At 34.5% G+C, this 20,030-nt stretch overlaps 3 protein-coding genes across 3 annotated transcripts; 1 reads left to right on the forward strand and 2 right to left on the reverse strand.

Moving 5' to 3' along the window:
• Nucleotides 1-5,387, forward strand: LOC114388370 (probable transcription factor PosF21). Its single transcript, XM_028348809.1, has 5 exons — nucleotides 1-496; nucleotides 636-1,403; nucleotides 4,053-4,185; nucleotides 4,310-4,394; nucleotides 4,776-5,387. The coding sequence occupies exons 2-5, from the start codon at nucleotides 706-708 to the stop codon at nucleotides 5,135-5,137; spliced, it is 1,278 nt and encodes a 425-aa protein (XP_028204610.1). The 5' UTR covers nucleotides 1-496; nucleotides 636-705; the 3' UTR covers nucleotides 5,138-5,387.
• Nucleotides 5,388-6,698: 1,311 nt separating this feature from the next.
• LOC114388428 (electron transfer flavoprotein-ubiquinone oxidoreductase, mitochondrial) lies at nucleotides 6,699-16,627 on the reverse strand. The gene is made up of 18 exons (XM_028348919.1): nucleotides 16,163-16,627; nucleotides 16,001-16,077; nucleotides 15,807-15,913; nucleotides 15,060-15,141; nucleotides 14,878-14,986; nucleotides 14,349-14,395; nucleotides 14,170-14,244; nucleotides 13,858-13,974; nucleotides 13,597-13,665; nucleotides 13,108-13,200; nucleotides 11,443-11,545; nucleotides 10,934-11,058; nucleotides 10,025-10,074; nucleotides 9,841-9,907; nucleotides 9,108-9,187; nucleotides 8,152-8,280; nucleotides 7,993-8,059; nucleotides 6,699-7,054 (listed from the first exon to the last, which is right to left on the reverse strand). The coding sequence occupies exons 1-18, from the start codon at nucleotides 16,533-16,535 to the stop codon at nucleotides 6,971-6,973; spliced, it is 1,854 nt and encodes a 617-aa protein (XP_028204720.1). The 5' UTR covers nucleotides 16,536-16,627; the 3' UTR covers nucleotides 6,699-6,970.
• Nucleotides 16,628-17,142: 515 nt separating this feature from the next.
• Nucleotides 17,143-19,724, reverse strand: LOC114387733 (protein STRICTOSIDINE SYNTHASE-LIKE 13-like). Its single transcript, XM_028347939.1, has 4 exons — nucleotides 19,123-19,724; nucleotides 18,471-18,755; nucleotides 18,194-18,361; nucleotides 17,143-17,732 (listed from the first exon to the last, which is right to left on the reverse strand). Exons 1-4 carry the CDS (start codon nucleotides 19,500-19,502, stop codon nucleotides 17,333-17,335), a joined length of 1,233 nt encoding a protein of 410 aa, XP_028203740.1. The 5' UTR covers nucleotides 19,503-19,724; the 3' UTR covers nucleotides 17,143-17,332.
• Between the last annotated feature and the right edge of the window lie 306 nt (nucleotides 19,725-20,030).

A 20,030-nucleotide genomic window follows, 5' to 3' on the forward strand; every position in this document is an offset into this window, starting at 1 on the left:
GAAATGGAAGAAAATGGAGATGTCCCCAGCCATATCAGTTTCTTTTGCTTTCCAACATCTGACTCATCCTTACTTCATTGTGACTCCTGACAAACTCCATCAAACGCAACATAGATGCCGCGTTATTCAAGGATCAAAACCATGTAAAAGTGTCCTTTCTAGCTTTTCAAACTGTTGAGTTTTCTAAGACTACAAATAAATTATGTTTCTCATGAAACTTTTCATTGTATTTTTTTCTTTTATTACCAATGAAATAAATACCTTTAAAGTCTTTCATTAAAAGCAATAATCCTGCCTTAGATGATATATTTTGCACATGAAGTGGGTAAAAAAAAATTATTAAATATTATTAGTATCGCAGACAGAGAGAGTGAGAAGGGTGTGATCTAATAATGTCTTGAGCTGGAAGCTTCGGTTTCTCTCTCTCTCTCTTTCTCTTTCTCTTAGGGTTTTCACTTTCACCAATTTCTCCTTCTCTTCCGATCTACGCCCAAAGGTATCACCTCGCGTGCATTCGTTCCTAATCCTTTCAAACTCTCCGTTCTCCCATCTTTAACTTGTTTAAGCTGCTACGTTTAATTGAATTCGCCGTTTCCAATTTGTCTTTTCATTTCTTTCTTTTGTTCTGCAATTAGACATTGCTAGGGTTCTGGAGTACTGGATTAGCTCATTAAGGATTGAGTACTCCATCTATCTTCTGTCTTCATGGATAAAGACAAATCTCTAGGTTTGCCACCTCCGTCTGGACGTTATTCTGGTTACTCGTCCACCGGAAGTGTTTTCAACGTGAAATCTGAACCGTCCCCGTCGTCGTCGACCACGTTGTATCCGCCATTGGCTCCGGGAACCACCAGTTCCGAGTCTAGCCATTTTGGACATGGATTGTCCACGGATTCTAGTGGTTTTAGTCATGATATTAGCAGAATGCCTGATAATCCCCCGAGAAATAGAGGTCATAGGCGTGCTCATTCGGAGATTCTCACTTTACCGGATGATATTAGTTTCGACAGTGACCTTGGTGTTGTTGGAGGTGGTGATGGTCCTTCCTTCTCCGATGATGCCGAGGAGGACTTGCTGTCCATGTACCTTGATATGGATAAGTTCAATTCATCGTCGGCAACGTCCACGTTTCAAATGGTTGAGCCGTCTAATGCTGTGGGAGCATCGGCTTCAACACCGGCGTCAGGGGCACCCACCTCTTCTACCGAGAATGTTGTTATTGGGACTAATGAAAGGCCCAGAGTTAGACACCAGCATAGTCAATCCATGGACGGCTCAACCACCATCAAGCCTGAGATGCTGGTTTCAGGTTCAGAAGACATGTCTGCGGCTGATTCCAAAAAAGCAATGTCAGCTGCCAAGCTTGCTGAACTTGCCTTGATTGACCCCAAACGTGCAAAAAGGTTTGCTTTATGATTTCTGGGTACATTGTTTCTTGTTCATTAATTAGGCAATATGCTAGTTGTAAATGTCATGTCATGTTTATCACTATTCTCAATCCGTTGCATATTTATTACCTCATTTCTAGTTCATGCTGCTTTTGACCAAATAGGAAGGAACTTAGGATTTACAAAATATGCTAGAATATTTTTGTTTTAGAAAATATTCTAGAAATAGAATTACAGATTAGTTATTGAAGATGTATTTATAACGGGAAAGTGCCTCCATGATGAGATTCAGAAACACAATAGATGTTATGATAAAACTTGAGCTGCAAGAAATGAGATGATGTTGTATAAGAATGTTTTTATCTAGGATCTCTAAAATGAGGGAAGTGTGTATTTTTTGAAGATAAAATACAGTTATAACTCTGTTGTTTGAATCATGATGCAACTCGTGAGATTGCATGAGTTTATGCGCCAATGTTGGGCTTCTGTGCTGGATCGGACCTGGGATCATTGGTGGCAAGGATTGTAGTGGGATTGTGATCTATCATGCGAAAACGTGAGATCGGCAATCCTTGCAAGTTATGTAGAAGTAAGGATTGGGTTGGGTCCCTTTAACCCAGTTTCAAAAACCTTGAATTTCTTTTTTCCTTCTTGAAAAACACTTTCATTCTCTTCCCCATAAGTGTTTGACCCTTTCTCCCCATCATTCGCGACTTTCTTGCAATTGTCGGGCGTTGACGCTGCACTGCCCTTGTCGCTGTGCGCTGCTGATGTCAGTCACACCTCTGTTTTGACTTTTGACAACAGAGCATCCTGTGGAAGCTCTCGAATATTCCTTCATGTTGGGTGGGACCAAATAGATTTGCATCATTAAATAGAAACCCAAACGCCCAATCCAGTTTTATTTTCAAAATAAATATATATTAACTTAGCTTGGACCTGAACCAAAAACAATAATGAAGCCGTATCTTAAATTTGGGCCGCTATGCAAATTATAATTTGTAATTTACAAATATAGAATTAAGCTACTTAACTTTGTTTATTATTATAACTATAATTATAATTTAAAGTTTGTTTTCTTTATCTCTGTTGTTTTTTTATGCATATGTAATAAGTATTTTATATAAAGGAAGGTAAGATCTTACAATCTGAGTTACGATCCCTGAGTTATGAGTTTCTGCCCCCCTTCTGATCCTAGGAAAAATCTCAATTTTAACAACCATTATAACTGTTGGTTATAAAATCTCACGAACTCAACTGTTCATTTTTGTTTTTTTTACCAATGTTTATAACTTCTGGAAGTACACATTTTTTCACTTTATAGGAGCCAATTTCTTTTAACTAATATTTGTTTGTTGCTAGATGTTGCAATCCTTTGTGATTGTCATGATTGATATCTATATGCATTTGACTTACATGACACTAAATCTAGTTAACTTTATGAGTTATCACTTCTCTTTGTGACTTGAAATAGTTAAGGTGGGCACAAATTGAAGGAAATAGTGAAAGATAGGAAGGCTTATAGCTGTCAGTTTTTTGGAGCATGATAGTCAAAATCGCGTTTTGGAGCATAGGATCGTACAGGTTTACGATCATTACCACTCTCTCTGATTTCGGTTGCAATTTTGGCGGATTGCACTGGATCACCATTGAAGATCGAGACTTGCAGCGGCACGACACTTTTTTTTTGAGTTTGTTTCTAGGTTATTTGCGGGTCGGGTTTGCGACCCAATACTTTAACCCGGATTGCTTCAGCCCAAAAAACCTAATTATTTAAGTCCAAAGCCCAGCTTTTCTATTCCCCCTGCGTCCAAATAATCCTGCGCCCCTTTGACCTAGAAAAAGAAAATTACTACCCTTCTTTTGCCTAAAAACAAAAAACTACAGCCCCCAATCCTCTCTTTAATCCTTTTAATTTTAACTCACAAGACACTTTTCCTTCTGCTCTGTTTGTGTGGACTGCACAGAAGACACCTTCTCTCATCTCTGTGATTTTGTTTGCATCTGTTCTACACCAGATCCTGTTTGCAGCACACACGCACCATCTCTACAATGGGATTATTGATTTATAACTAGGATGGGATTACATATATATCATATATGGTTATATATGCATATTATATTATTTTCTTGCTTATCATGTTGAATTGAAGCTCAATTATGTGTTTCAAGATGGGATTACATATATATCATATATGGTTATATATGCATATTATATTGTTTTCTTGCTTATCATGTTGAATTGAAGTTCAATTATGTGTTTCAAGTGTGATATAATGATTTATGTTACTTTATATATGCGCGCGCGCGCGCACACACATACACACATATATGAATTTCATAAATTTGTAGGATCTTACTATCTGTGTTACGATCTCCCGATTTACAATCCATGCTCCCTTCCTGATCTTGAGTAAGATCTTGATTTTGAGTACCATGTTTTATAGTCTATTAACAAGAAAATGTTAGCATCCCGTTGTTCATATCTCTAATTGGCTATATGCAGTAACAGTGTTTTGGAAGTACTGGCATTCCTAAGATTGTGTTTTGGGTCATGATGATTACTCTGTTTAAAATGTGTCACATGTTTAGGGACCTATGTTGTGTTATCTATTGCACTTGAAAAATGAAATAACGATCACTACTTCTAATCTTGTGTAACAGGATATGGGCAAATAGGCAGTCTGCTGCGAGGTCAAAAGAGAGAAAGATGCGATACATTGCTGAGCTTGAAAGGAAGGTGCAAACATTGCAAACGGAAGCAACATCTTTGTCTGCACAATTAACTCTCTTGCAGGTATTGACTTTTGTGCCTGTTGTTTAGATGTATGGTATATTACTACTGTAATACCATATCACCTTCCCACTGTAAAGCTAATGGAAGGATTATAATTAACACATCTTTTTTTGATTATGAGCAGAGAGATACAAATGGCTTAAATTCTGAGAACAATGAACTGAAGCTGCGGTTGCAAACCATGGAGCAACAAGTTCACTTGCAAGATGGTAAGATCATGTTATTAATGTTTTTTGAAGCTAGTTTTCAACCACTTCCATTGCCCCCCCCCCCTTTTATTTCTATCTTTGTAAATATATCTGTTGGTAAACTATTTTAAAACATATGATCTTTGTATGTAATATCTTGCTCACAATGGATTAATACATACATGTGTCTTCAATGAAAGTACTAGTGTAAAGCGTAAAATTTTGTTGTGTTGAGTTTGTGGTTTCTTGGATGATTAGAGATGAAACGTACTCTCTTGCCTGAAAGTTGAGTTTCATGATTTTGTCTGAAATATTTAAGTTTGAGCATATGGAAGGTGGACAGTTCATCTTGATCTTGTTATCTCAAATATTATGAAAGTTAATTGAATCCTGTTCTTGTAGCATTAAACGATGCATTAAAAGAGGAAATTCAGCATTTGAAAATATTGACTGGGCAAGCTATGCCACCTAATGGAGGACCTATGATGAACTTTGCTTCTTTTGGAGGGGGGCAGCAATTCTATCCCAATAATCATGCCATGCACACCCTTTTAGCTGCACAACAGTTTCAACAGCTTCAAATTCACCCTCAAAAGCAGCAGCAGCATCAGTTTCAGCAGCTTCAGCAACAACAAATGCTGCAGCAGCAGCGGGAACAGCACCAACAATCAATTGACTTGAAAATGAGAGAAGCTACACCTACTCCATGCCCCAAAGACAATGCGTCATCAGATGTAAATCCTTCTGGGGCCAAGGACTGTTGAGAGTTGAGACTGCTCATTGTCTTCTCTATTTGCTTTATAGATTTTCCTTTGTCTTGTGTCCTAGTGTGTTTAGCCTTTGTTATATTTTTTCATTCTTAAACAGTACAAATGGTCCTAGTTAGAGATTGAGTGTAATACATTTGCATCTTTGTTATTATGTAATACTAAACTTCTTTTGATACTCTGTAGTCAATTGCTATGGATATACAGGGGTAGGTTCATGTGTTTAGTCTACCCACTGTCTTGGATAGCAAGTCCCGACATGTTTAAGCGCTACATTATAGCAGGGTGGTGGGGGCAATTATCAGGATAAAATTCTGATGGTTTTGTGTGGGTTTGCGGCGGTTTTCAGCACAGGAATTGTGTCTTGAGGATTGTGACGGGAGGTTGTAGTATAGGTATGCGTGAAAGTAGTGGTGAAGGGAAAAGGGAGAGGTGGTGGGTTCAGTTCCTTCCCTAGCAAAAAATTAACAATACTAATAATTAATATTTACCGATAAAAAGAATGCATGCGTGGGTGAGGCCTTCGCGGTGGCTGTACTCATGTTGCTTCCAGAAGTTATCAGGTTAGGCGCCTAAGCGTCTCTGGAACCAGCATGGCTACCCCTTGTACACATCGAATGATTCCTTGCAATAATAAATATCTTTTGCTGTTAAAAAACTAATTAAAATGTTAAATATTTTATCTATATATAGCTAACAGACTCTTCAAGTATATATTACTAAAAATAAATTTATACAATTCAATAATTATATTTATATGGTGTGAAGTTATTTTAATTTAATCAGTAATATTGAATTATATTATTATTAGGCATATAACTATTTTAAATATTTGAAAAAAATTTATTGTTCATAATTTTATTCCACTTGAACAGATTTCTTCTTGCTAAGTTCTGTACTGAAAAATGAATATATTTTACTTAAATAGTTAATAAAAATTAATCTTTCATTATGAAAGGGTACACATTGTCCTAGTTAACGGTACAATAAAAATAAAAATTGATTTAATCCAATAAACAATTTCAAGTTTTTTTTTTCGATTCAGTTTTTGATTTATTCACTTTTCAATTTTTTAAATCACTATTTCCAATTTTTATTAAATTAAATCAATTTATAAACACTCCTAACATATTTCCAGATCCAAAACATAATTAGAAAAATACTGAACTTTTTGAGCGATGAAAATCATACATTAAATTGTTATCTGCTAAATGAGAACAGTAACAGGAGAGATCAAAGTTCAGTAAAACAGAAAGAGGAAGTGGTGAAATGAAAAGCCAGAAACTGAAGAAATGATATTTTTTAATCATTTAAAACTTGAATTACATCAATGTTCTTTATTTATTTTGTTCAAGAAAAAAATAGTTTTTTTTTTTGTATTAAACCGGGCAAAGTTTTTTTTTAAAAAGGACAAAACGCCCAAAAATAACTAAGCTTTAATTTTTATAAAAATAAAAACGATGCTCAAAAGCCTATTTCTGAAATAGCTGCGAAGTGAAACTAAAAACATGCAGCTACGTACTCTAAAACAAATGACGTCAAGAAAAAAAACCACATATTTAAGGAATGAAAAATAATCAACAGTCATAATTTTAATAGAATAATGTAACATTTGTTGACTGTATGGCGAGTAATCTGTATCTATAGTACATTTTATTTCAGCAAATACACTATTTTAATATGTAGCCCACTTTTGGTGTCTGTGTTGCGTATGGAAGGGGAGAGGCTTTATTTTTTGGGGGAGGCAACAAAATACAGGGGCAGCTTTTTCATTTTTTTTCCAACGCAGAGGGTAATAATACACACGTATTTGCGTGAATAATACCATGACTACATGACTGAGTATCCTGGGCCTCCACCCCCTTCAGGCACTGTCCACTCAATATTTTGCTTTGGATCTTTGATATCACAAGCCTGAATAATGAACAAGTGTGAATTAAACCGTGTAGGAAACAAAGACTTTACTAGTGTAGGTATAGTATTATTAAAGAAGCAAGCCATTGCATCCTAATGGTAATTTTAGGGACTAATATGCCGAGGATATAATATTTTCCATTATGAAACTTCATCACCAAAATAAACAAATATATAACCATGAGAGGCTGGCATAATAATGTCCAAAACATATGCACGACTACTCAGGTTCACAAAGATATATTTGTATATGCACAACTATGCCAGGGACTTTTAAAAATGACAAATCCGGCAGAAATAAGAAAAGGATTTATTTAGATAGCAATGAAATTTTTTTCTACACTATTATCCAATTGTAGATAGGAATGGATCCTCTCCGGTGGAAAACAAAACTTGAAATGGCCTAGTGTCTCACTGTTTATTTTTAAACCCCAATTTTAAAATAAAAAATATATTATATTGAAAAAAATTATTGAAGGGCTAGGATCACATACAGTGATAAAAATGTCACATTTAGAGTGGTTTTTAAATGGTTGACAATATAAAAAAATTTACACTCACGCTAAATGTAAATTAAACTTAAAAAAAAAAGAATATACATATTTTACTTATAACATATTGCCTGCTTCTATGCTCACAACTTGTGTGCAAGTATATACACAGTTGAAGTTAAGGTTGAATCGTTTGGGTAGTATCCGAATTTGATCTTAGGCAAAAACAGTTCTCAATCAAACCTTATTTTCGGCCAAACTTTGGATTAGTCAGGGTTCTTACCCTGATAAACCAGAGGGTTAAAAAAAAAGTATATACATAGCAGAAATAAGTAAATCTAGTACCATTCTCCAACCAACTACACATGCACCTAAGTGCTATATCTTGAGCATATAATATTTAACCACTATATTCAAACAATCATCCAATTTGCTTGAAGAGTTTACCTTGCAATGTAAGCAATTTTGTGCATTAATTTGCAACTTCATCTGATTCTGCTCATCTGCAACATACCTGTATTTTAGAAAGATAAAATGAAAATATCAATGAATGATTCAAAAATAAAAAATCCTTTCAGAAACTAAGCTTCAGTAAATAGGCATTACTCATATACTCGGGCAGGACAATATCGCGATTCAGGTGCAGCATACACTGGTAAATTTACAAGTTCAGGAATCTTTGGGTCTCTCAAACGAAGATGAGGAGGTTGATCATGTTCATGATTTGTGTTGCTCCTGCGATGGAACTAAATATAAATGCCTATCGAGAAAGAAAATGAACTGCAAACTATATCTGTTGACAAATAGTCAGTAATTTCTGTCATTATTTATCAAAACCATAAACAGAGAGGCTGACACAAATTATTACTACATAAATCAGTGAACATTGGTTTTATTTTTCATTCACAATAAATCGGCATAAATCAAACTGCATTCTTATATAATAAAGTGTGGTTCTTACACAGTGAAATTTTTCATATTGCACATTGAGTTTACCATCAAAAGTGAAGATGTTACCCTACTGCACAACATTGTTCTAATAAAAGATGTCATTCTACTACCTATCCTCAAGAAAGGCTGTTACCAAGCCGGTTCTTAAATGGGCAGAAGGTAAGCACTTTCCTTACGACAACAAAATTAACATTGCTCCTTAAAGCTATCACTTTCTTATCTGCACAGGATAAGGTGGAAGAAGAAATAGAAACTTATTTTTATATGAAAAATAGAAACAGTTTTATATAGGATTATTTGAGAAAATATAGTAAGCTGGTTTTACCAACAAAATTAGGATATTAAGTATATTTGGCTATATTAATGAACTATTTGCATTTCAATTTGCGTACTCTCCTTGAATCTTTCCTCTGCCACCTTCTCTATGTTCTCTCTTTTTGTTAATTTCTTCAAATCATGTATTATTTTGAATTTTTGATACAACATCAGAAATATAATCATGCACTTTGTCTATTTTAGAAACTAACTTTGAGACGACTTTGTTTACTAAAAATAATTGCCTGCCTCAACTCTCAACAGTAAGCAACAGAAGGGAGTAAGTGTTCCAAAACCTGTGCAGGGAGGTAGGCACATCAAAGGACAAGACACCGTCAGCCTTTGGATAGTGAATTGGAGAATGTGATTTGGCAGTCTGCATAAATGACAAAAATATATATATATGCACATACTGACTGAATGCAATATATTGTTATTATTAGAGAACTAATAAGAAAAACACATCAAATGAGGAAGCTCACCGATCTATGGATATTCAATAAATAAAGGCTTCTAAAATAGCCTTTATGATGGAACAAAAGGAAAACGCTTTATACCATGTATATAAAGAGGCAACAAGAAAAAAAATCATTGAAAATTATGTCATTCCTCTCCAACCATTGGTAACAAATAATAGCATGCTTTGCACACTACCAATGAATCATGCCATTTTATTACATCCAGAATATCTATAATGACAAATGAAAATCTTACTCCAACTATCTAATTAGTTATTTCTTTGTTTACCTTGTCAAGCATATTGGCATTCAATTTGTGACCTAATGATGAAACAAAATACACCGCAAAAAATTTTAGATGCAAATAAATAAATTAATCATGATTCAAGGGGATAAAAAGAATACAAGACCATGACGGAGCCAAGCAAGAATGAACATCGGGTAAACATAATGATGCAAACAATAACAATCACAAGTTGTATTGCAAATAATCACTCTCCCACAGGAAAAAAAGAAAGTAAAACTAAACTTTTTTGTGTGTACACATCATTCCTTGAAAAATGTTTCTTACATTCATAGCCTCATGATCAGGTTTACCATGCTTCAAAGTAACTGGGTGCCTCCCCTTGAATATGTAACTGATAGGAATAACACAAGGTAAGTGAAGTCTCAAGACAAGTAAGGAATTACAGGAAAGACTAGTCTCCTGTGATTAAATGATGAGGACAGAACCCATGAGAGAAGTTAGATCTTACTGTTCCAGACCACTTAAGGCCAGTCCTGGAATAAGCCCGTATTCAAAGGCCTACAATAAGATAATATCTATAAGGACAATATGGTATAACAATTATACAAAATATATCGTATTTTCTGTATCAAAAAATGAATTAAGACAACTGAGGGGCGTTAGTTATAATCATGCATTGATCTTTTGTATTATTTGATGATTTTGGAAAGTAATACTTTTAAGGATTTTCTCCAATTATTTTATATTGTTTTCAAGTATTTTAGGGGGGCATTTCACTAGTCTTATTAAGCATACGCAAAGGCCAACTACGTGTAGATTGAAAATAAAAAACTCTCCCATAAGTTGTAATTAGTTTCAATGATTTTCCTTTACTTTTGGATGATTCCAGTTATCAACCTAATGCATTCTAGGTTATTTGCTAGAATGATATCTAGCATTAATATCATGCTATTGTCCTGGATGCAAAAATTCTAACATATAATTTGCAGGACTAATCTGTCCATATGTTCAATAAAAAAAATAAGTAAAGGACCTATAATTATTTCATCCAGCAAGAATGTGGTGATTTATGTTTTAAACTAGTTTTGTCACCTGTTACAACTTACAACTGTAGTAAAGGAGCTGATTCTAATACAAATTACTTAATTACGCTATTCAAAAGATATTTCTGTATTCGGTTTATTTTCTAATAAACAGGATCAGAGTTTAACTAGGACTGTAATTCATCTTATTTTAGCAATGAAAATTAATACTATCATTTTACAGCAGCCTTACATTTATAATGATATAATGTAATCTAAAATTAGCAAACTGATAGATAGCCATGTAAGATGAGATGGCCAGAAAACTTTAGGTAATCTTCAATCAGCAAGCAAGGGAGAGACAAAAAAAAATGGCAATGAATTGCTTCACTAACCGGTCGATAGTTCCGAGATTTATGCAATTCTTCCCAAATCCATGAATTTCTCAAAGCATCCCAATACATATCCATATCTAGACCTTCATTTAGTGCACCAAATGTAACTTCAGCTGCAAGCATTCCTACAAAAAAAGAAGTATTAAATGCATGTAATAGTAACTCTGAAATATTGCTATTTGCATATCACATGGAGATATTGACAAGGCCACATGTCCAAATATGGTTGATTTTGATTAAGAAAGAATTGATGGGTTCGCTTAACAAATGCAAGAACCAGGATGGCTTTAAAGAATTGTTGATTCCTCAAAATTGCAGATTAATATTTTAGATCCATACCAAATGCTAATGAATTTCTTGAAATTGTGGCTATTCATATTACTTGAAACTGTGGAACATAGTAATTTGAAATTATTTTCAACAAAACTACAAAATTAACTTCAGTAAAAAAAAATACTAATTAGCAATATGCTGAAAAATCAATCCAGTAGAATTGACTAAGCCCCTACCTGATTTCATTGCCGTGTGAGTTCCCTTTATCTTTGGCACATTCATGAAGCCAGCTGAACATCCAATAATTGCTCCTCCAGGAAAAACTGGATATGGGATAGACTGAAATTTAACTAGAATCACATTCGTATTTGTAATGAGTAGAAAATAATGCACTGCAGCAAATAACAGGCAATCAAATGACTAATAGGATAACAAACAATGAACTAGCCTCCCTTTTATGAAAACTACCTCTTCATGGATGTAAGACTTCCCTATCAACAACAAAGACAATATTACATGGATCATTGTAACAATTAGGGGACGCGTTGCCCACAGACAATGAAGCATAACCCTTCAAAAGAATGATGTTGGTGTCAGACACAATGCAACACTTCAAAAGTACTTAGACTTGATAAATCACTTTTGACCACGACCGTAGTGTGCCTTTTTGCGTAGTTATCTTTAGGAAGCTATTTATAGAGGTCTCTTTGTAAACATCATTCTTAAGTTTTATTTTTTATCTTTTTACGAATTTGAAAGAAGGGCTTTTGGTATTGAAGAGCGTGAACAATACTGCTAGGACGAATTGTGATCATTGTTCCTGCCTATTGGTATGTATATGTTTACTTTTTATAGGATTGGATTGCTAGTTTTGCTTTGATCATGAGTAGTAGTTCCCCTAGTCCGGAGGTTATGATGTAACTATCCAAATGTACTTCTCTCCTTATTCTTAATGAAATTTCTTATTGTTTTATGTCAATTAATTATTTTCCTTATTTTAATGTTTATTTGAAACCGGCCATTCTAATACTCAATCGATTGCATAATAGTGATCATCTACATGTAATTGGTAGATCTAGGTGAAGAATGTTTTGCACTAAATTGCATGTTCAAATTGTTTGGGTAATCTCTGATAGATTAGTTAATCTTTAATTAATCATCTCTAGAATTGATTTTATACTTTGACTTAAATTGATAAATTCATGATTGTTGGATATTGATTTAAGGCAAAGAGCATCTTCTCACTTTGATCATTGACTTTAGTTGATTCTGGAAATCGATAATTAATTGGGGATGGAATTTCATTAGGACTAGGATTGAAGGAAAATTGGTACTAGTGAGTCATAACCCTTGGTCATTCTTATCATCACTCAAACCTCTCTTTATATTCGTTTATTTGCTTTCTTATTAAAATCAAAACCATAAAAATATTTAAATGCTCTTTCTAATCATATCTACTGTTAGTTTAATAAACTTGACTAATTGGGAATACAACTGATCATTTGGGTTCAATATTCAGACTTTTGAGTCCACTATTACTATTGTGTAGGGTACACTTGCCCTTGTGCGAGCCTAACATATTTTAAGCATCAAGACTCTTGAACAATTTAAATTTTGTTGTGTTGTAATGTCTATGTCTGTTTTAGTGTTTATGCTTATAAGTCCATGCATATCTCCAATGATTTTTAATGACCCACCAAATGCCAAAAAAATTTACATTAGAAACCTTAGAAAAGTTAGGAGTATCCATTTGGCAACTTCACTTTTGCTAATACATTTGTAACACAGCACCTCATGAGGCTGGGCTGGCAACATGTGGAACATAATGATAATTTTTCTATACATTCTTGAATTTTCCCATTGATTGCATGTAAGAAAAGGAACTATTATTACTAATGTACCTGAAAACCACCTTCATTTAAAGTGCGAGCTCCATACTGGATAACTGTTCCACCTTCCAGAAATGATTTAATTGCAGGATGATGCTTTAGTTTCTGGTGACCAAGACAGACACAAGGGAGAGAGAAGGAAGGAGCAAAGAAGATAATTGAATAAATGTTAGGGATCACGAATTCAGAATATGTAATGTAACCTCAAAATTTTTTAAACAGATATTGCATTAACACAAACAATCAGAATAAGTTTCATAAAAAGAACCAAAACATAATTGGTGAATTTGGCTTGTTAGGTAATATAACATAAGATCTACAGCCCACCTAATTGCTGGGGAGGGGGGAAGAAAATATTTTGTTTCTTTTAGCAGTTTTGAAAACACTAACCTTTCCTTTTTATGTTTCCATATTAAAAAAATATGAAGCAACATCAATACCAAGTAGCGTATACTAGACAACAAAATTTTTTAAACGTATCATAAGAACAATAAAATTTACCTGGAATTCCTCATAAGGATTCATGAAAGGGTTCTGATAGTTTAAAGCAACCACAAGGCCTATAGATATCTGTCAAAATGGTAAATTAAATTCTTGAAATGAGGAATATATAGTCAGCAAAAAATGAATTAAAAAGCTAGAGGGAACATAAATGCATGTGACTTGTTAATAACTTAGTATAAGAAGATACCGAGTAAGAATAAAAAACCATGAAAAAGTGATAATTTGAAATACATGACACTCGAAAAGAGGGAGTCTTACTTGTTTATCTTTCATGTGATACAGAAAAGATCCTCCGTATGTTTTATGATCCAAGGGCCATCCCAATGTGTGGATTACAGCACCAGGTTGATGCTTTTTCTCATCAATTTCCCAAACCTAAGAGTATAATGTTACATAATCTAAGTGAGGGTGACAAAAAAAGCGTAATGAAGACACCCATAATTTCCACTTATTAGAAAAATCAACAATTATCTTCATGAATGTATTGAACAAATAAGCACAGTTTTCATGAAAAAATAAAGATGAGACAAAATTAAAAAATTCTTTACAAAATACATGAAGTAATGATACCTCTTTAATTCCCAAAGCATATGTCTGATGTTCAGAACCTCCCTTCTCTCTTAGGTGGTACTTTTTCATTATTTTCTGTAAGAAACACAGGGATAGGGATTGAAGGCCTTGTTATCAAAACAGTAATGGACAGGAAAAACTTAAACCTGTTCAATCCTAACTAAATTTGATTTTCAAACCTCTGACAATGATCCTCGACATCCCTCAGCCAGGAGTGTTATGCGGCCTGCATGTGATTCAATATTTACATGTTAACAACTAAGCCTCAGAAAGATTTAAATTACCACATTAAAAGACACAAATATATCTCATTGGTTATTACAAACATAAGTATGGCACACACAGCTTATAAGGGAAGCATCGAAATCATATGCTAAGAGAGAGAAATGCAATCTGCAAATTGCATAAGGCATTTTTCAAAGTTAAGAATATCATATGCCATAAAAACAACAAATGGTTAACTGTAACTGTGACCAAAACTTGTTCAGCATGTCATGACACATGTCAATAAAAGTTTGCCACCCCCATTCTCAAAAAGATATAAGCATTCACAAACAATTGGACAACAAAGAACAAATTATTAATCAGAATGATAGTCAACTTCTTAGAGCAGCTAGACAAGTATTAATTAGGGAAACCTTTTTGCTCGAAAAAAATGAAATAAAGCGCATAAATATGTATGAAAGAAAGAAACAGGTTAAATGAAACCTTTGATCTCGACGCCATGTTGAAAATTCTCCTTCTTTGAACCATCTTTTGAAATTCCCATATCATTAGTTCCGATACCGATAACTTTGTTGTTTGCATCATACAATACCTGGCTAGGCAAAAATACCAACGTAAACAGCAACAAATGTGAAGAAGAAACATCCAAGCAAAAGCAGAAATACCTCACTCGCAGCAAATCCTGGGTATATTTCCACTCCTAGCTCTTCAGCTTTTGCTCCCAACCAACGTACTAACTGACTTAGACTGTAACAGATGGTCCAAAATAAGAAGCTTCTTCAAATTGGGGCAAAAGATATGTGAAGAAAAACATTGCAAACCTAAACACAGAATTGAACAAGTATCTTATTATGGGAGAAAAAGGCACCTTCCAATCTTGAATTTTACATCAATTATCAAGAAAACAATTAGAAAGAAAGAATTCAATTAAAAATATATTTATTGAGTAAAAACTAAAAACAGAAAATTAAAATGATCTGTTGTTCTTCTAGGACTTCACATCATGAAAGACAGATCACGGATTGTATTCCAGATATATTCTCCAAGTTGAAATTCTAATTTTGCAACCTTATGCTAGTAAAATCTCCAGCAACTTTAATCTCTATGGCACGTAGTCGTACCAACTGATCAATAAAAAATTAAAATAGTGATTTTTATTGTCCAAAGAATATAACATCATTTAGCTTGAAACCAATACAGAAATTTCCAAAGAAAAAAAAAGGCACAGTTTCAGAACAGGAGATTTAGCAGTCAATCATGTAAAAACCAAAACAGCCCGTGTAACTAAGAAAGTCAAGATCCAACAGACAAGGAAACGGTAAACAAACAACTGATTCAGCAGAAAGCATATGGTATTGAGGTAAAATTATAGCCTCTAGCCATATGGAATGAAAACAAAGTGTTATAGAAACCTTATTACATAGTTGCCTTTGTTGTTGAAAGGAGACGGAAGCGAAATTGCGCGACCTTTGGTCAGAAACCAAAACTTGTCAGAAGAAACAGGAGTAGTGATCGGAGCCTGTAGCAGATAAAAAAATGATCCTCAAATCGAAGGTAGAAATTTACTCTGCAACGGAATCGGACATAGAAAACAAACCGAACGCACCTCTTGCTCCTTCCACTGCGGAAGAAGCTCATTTAGCGCGCGAGGTTCAAAAACGTTTCCAGAAAGAATGTGAGCACCTAAGCGCAACAACACACAGAATTCGCGAATATCATAAAACAAACATTAAATTCAGTCAAAATAGAAATTAAGTACGTTACTTACCGACTTCGGCACCTTTCTCGAGGACACAGACGGACAAATCGGCGTTTCGTTCGCGGCACATTTGCTTGATCCGTATCGCCGCCGATAAGCCGGCGGGACCTGCGCCGACGATGACGACGTCGTACTCGATTGAGTCCCTGTCGGAGGACGCGGTGCAGAAGCTTTGAGAAGTCGGAACCCTAGAATTGGCGCGTGGCTTAGAGAATGAAAAAGCATGGCGGCGAGAAAATGAATGATAAGAATGATTAGCATTGGGAGGGTGGAGGTTGGTAATGTTGCTGTGAAGGGATTGGGATGCGATAGCACGAAGAAGAAGAAGAGCAGTGTTGCTGGTTTTGGATTTAGACGCGATAGAGCGAAACATGAGCATCATGCAGATCGATTCGCGGCTATGAGTGTTCGTTTTCGTTCTAATGCCAAAGACAGAGTAGCAAAGTAGTGATCGTTTTTTATACTGACGTGTTGAGTCTATCACTTCTTGTCGCAGCGATTCTTTGCTAAGATCAAGCACGTAGAAAAAAAGTACAGTAATATATTTGAGTGTATATTAAATATTTTACTTGATGTTTTAGTGTGTTTAGATTTATCTTAAATGATTTGGAATCATGTTAAAAATTCTAAATAACATAGTTTTAAATAAATAATTATTTCATGTTAAAATAAAATCATTTAAACATAATTTTAACCAAAATCATTTTTGTTTAATACCAATTTTACAAACTTTCACTAAAAACATATATATCTAACATATAAATCAAATTATCAAAAAATGATGTGATGCGATTAATATATAATTTTTTCTCTTAATCATGTTATTATGAGTTTGATCGGACTCATGCATATGAATTAATCTTTAACTTTAGACTGAAAGATATTTTAAATTTACATCGTGCATTAATTAATTAAAAAAGAATGTTATAAATTTTGTAGAAATTTAAAACTTAATTAAACCAAGCATAAACATTTGATTGGCGTGGAAGTTATAAAGTCTATCGTATTGATTATCATAATGTACTTTTACAAGGAGAGTGAAACAGAGATAATGCAATTCCACCATTTAAGATAAACTAGAGGAAAATCCTAATCCTAATCCTAATTACAGCATACTACAACATTATAGGTTGAGAAAAGAGAAATGGATAGACGAAATAACAAATTATAAGGTTTTAATTAAGGGTAAGATAAGGTGGCAATATGGTTATGAGCCACAGTTCCAATCCAAAGCTTCCCTTGCTCCTCTCTGACTTCGCTGACCAGCTTCATGACCTGACCCTGTTGATCTTCAAGAACTTCCAAAACCTCTCCCTTGTCGTCCAGAAGTGAAATCACAGTGTACATTTTCATCCCCATCGCTCTAGCTAACAAGCTCATTCTTATGGGCAAACGGAAGTAAATGTTCCTCAACCATGGATTATGACTAAGAACTTCTTGTGCTGGAGTGCGACAACAGTCTATTGCCACCCAGAATTGCCCCTTTTCGTTTATTCTTACGTTGTCTGGAAACCCCGGAAGGTCAGCTAAAAGTTCCACAGTTCCACTTTTAGGACCCTCTATCCAGAGCTTCATTAGCCTGTCATCATGTCATTTTGGAATGAATGTGTTACATCGTTACACGATTACATATAGAGTAAATAGTAAATATACTAATAGTGAAAAGATTTTATATTGTATTCTATTTAAACTTGTTTACAAAATAAATTTAATGATTTTTACGATAAATTATATCTATTATGATTTTTTATTCACATTAAAAATAGAGCAAATAACATATATATTATTGATAGTGTAAAAGAATTTTATATTAGGACTTAATCTCAATTTTTTATATATAAAAGTTTATTAATTTTTATAATAAACTATACCAATCATCATTTATGATTCAGAGTGTAAAATTTTATACATTTAGAGTACATAGAAAAAGTATACTTTTGCATATATACATACACTCTTGAAACCAATTAATTTCTCTAATTCGTTTTCAAATTTATCATAAATTTTTAGCTGGGACTTGTGTTAGGAAGATATAGTCACCTGCAATTGGTGGTTTCAGTGTAGAGAAGGAAGGAGTGGTCTTTAGAGAATTGCACTCCGTTAGGAAAAACAAGACCATCCAATACAACATGGGTTGTTTTAGTTGGAGGATCATATCTGAGGAGCCTGCCGGTAGCTTCTCCTTCCAATAATATAAAAAAATGTGCACTGCAAACAAGTAATAAGTACCTTGTAAACAATAATAATCCATTGAAAACAATAAGGAGTGCATGAATATACTCAAATGATGTATAGTATATGAGTAATAAAGGCTTACACTCTGTTGTATCTTTTGCTGGTGTCTGTGAAGAAGATGGATCCGTTCTTATGAATGTCAAGATCATTTGCGAAGAGAATGGGCTTTCCTTCAACATGGGTTGCCAACGATGTAGCGAGTCCCCCATTAGGTCCAACCACAAGAAGTCCATAGTATGCGTCTGCTATGTATAGATCTCCACTCTCTTTGTCAAATCTTAGGCCTAGGGGACGCCCACATGTTTTCTCATGCTTCCATTGCTTCTCAGTGGTCGAATCATTGCCCCTAAAGCAAAGCTTCTCCGTCCTTTAAATTAAGACACATAAGTACCATGTCATCAGCATCAAATATGAATCAATAGATATATATAGAATAACGTTTTAAGAATATGTTTACCTATATAACATGTGAATTTGGTAGTTTGTTCAAATTTTTTTAGTACGACACCATATATGTCAATTACAAAAGATAATATTATTCAAGTTAAGTATGAACAGAACAACAAAACTCTTCTTTATATATATGGTAGATGCACGCTAAAATTTGAACTTGAAAACTATTAGTTAAGCTAAACCAACTTGTGTCAGTTGATCCACGTGTTGTGGGCTGTTCAATTTATAGACTGAATTTTGGGTCAAAGAGAAGAAGAAATTAAGGTTTTGGTTCTAGTTACCAATTAGATGTGACAACTGCAAATGTTTCCCAACCATGTTGCTCCCCCATCCACCGAACAACGCGTCCATCCGCTAAACCAGTGTAGGGGCCACGACCCATGTTATCGAACTCGAGTGACTCTGGTCCAAAGACTTGATTCTTGAATTCTGATTTCCCATGAAGTGCTAATCTGCTCATGTTGTCCCTAGGCCAATTTTTCATGACTTGGTGGTATGGTGCAATGCTATGCTTCACGGGTCTGAATTCATGCTCAGCCACTGGACCCAGATGAAAAGGGTCCATCATAACAAGGCCTAAAACCAGAACAACAGCAAGAACAAAAGGGTGTTGGAGAAAGGTTTCATCCTTCATGAGTAGTTTTATTTTTATCTTCTCCATGCATGGAACGAAGTATATGGACTTGATGGCGTGAGAACGAGAAGTTGAAGCGGAGAAAGCGAGAGTTTAGGTGCAATGCTGATTGTCTAACCTGGTAGAACTAGAAGCACTCGGTGGAGTTTCGTATTTCAAAGGTTTGAAAGAGTTGTCCATTGAAAACATGCGTTGTTCATGACAGCAATTAAGGTTGGAAGTAGGTTGGTCTATCGTTGTCCATGATGATCGCATTGGAAAACAACATTTTCTTGGCTGAAAGTGTTGTGGTATTTTATTATTCCCAATTGTCATTTGTGCTGACTCGTGAATAGACAAAATAACATAACCGTCAGGATTATGAATTTATGAGCGAATCTCAGTGACGAATGCTATGAACAAACATGTTCTTCGTAGGTTACTTATCTCGATTTCATGAACTAACATTAACACGTAGAGCACCAATTGCTTCTACAAACAATCTTGCTTTAATTGTGAACTATGCCCTTTATTTATTTATTTTTATTAAATACCAATGACAGTGAGAAAATAAAA

The sequence above is a fragment of the Glycine soja genome, chromosome 15, assembly GCF_004193775.1.
Source record: "Glycine soja cultivar W05 chromosome 15, ASM419377v2, whole genome shotgun sequence".
Classification (NCBI taxonomy): domain Eukaryota; kingdom Viridiplantae; phylum Streptophyta; class Magnoliopsida; order Fabales; family Fabaceae; genus Glycine; species Glycine soja.

Bases quoted from the DNA above. Each gene is read 5' to 3' on its own strand.
- LOC114387733 (XM_028347939.1), bottom strand. From the start codon at position 19,502: ATGGAGAAGATAAAAATAAAACTACTCATGAAGGATGAAACCTTTCTC. The intron at 18,756-19,122 runs GTAACTAGAACC...CTTAATTTAAAG, and splicing joins GCAGTTGTCACATCTAATTG to GACGGAGAAGCTTTGCTTTA. The intron at 18,362-18,470 runs GTAAGCCTTTAT...ACTTGTTTGCAG, and splicing joins AGCAAAAGATACAACAGAGT to TGCACATTTTTTTATATTAT.
- LOC114388370 (XM_028348809.1), top strand. From the start codon at position 706: ATGGATAAAGACAAATCTCTAGGTTTGCCACCTCCGTCTGGACGTTAT. The intron at 1,404-4,052 runs GTTTGCTTTATG...CTTGTGTAACAG, and splicing joins GACCCCAAACGTGCAAAAAG to GATATGGGCAAATAGGCAGT. The intron at 4,186-4,309 runs GTATTGACTTTT...GATTATGAGCAG, and splicing joins CACAATTAACTCTCTTGCAG to AGAGATACAAATGGCTTAAA.
- LOC114388428 (XM_028348919.1), bottom strand. From the start codon at position 16,535: ATGATGCTCATGTTTCGCTCTATCGCGTCTAAATCCAAAACCAGCAAC. The intron at 11,059-11,442 runs GTAGGGGCTTAG...CTTTTTTTGTAG, and splicing joins TCACACGGCAATGAAATCAG to GAATGCTTGCAGCTGAAGTT. The intron at 9,908-10,024 runs GTAAGATCTAAC...TATTCCTATCAG, and splicing joins GCCTTAAGTGGTCTGGAACA to TTACATATTCAAGGGGAGGC.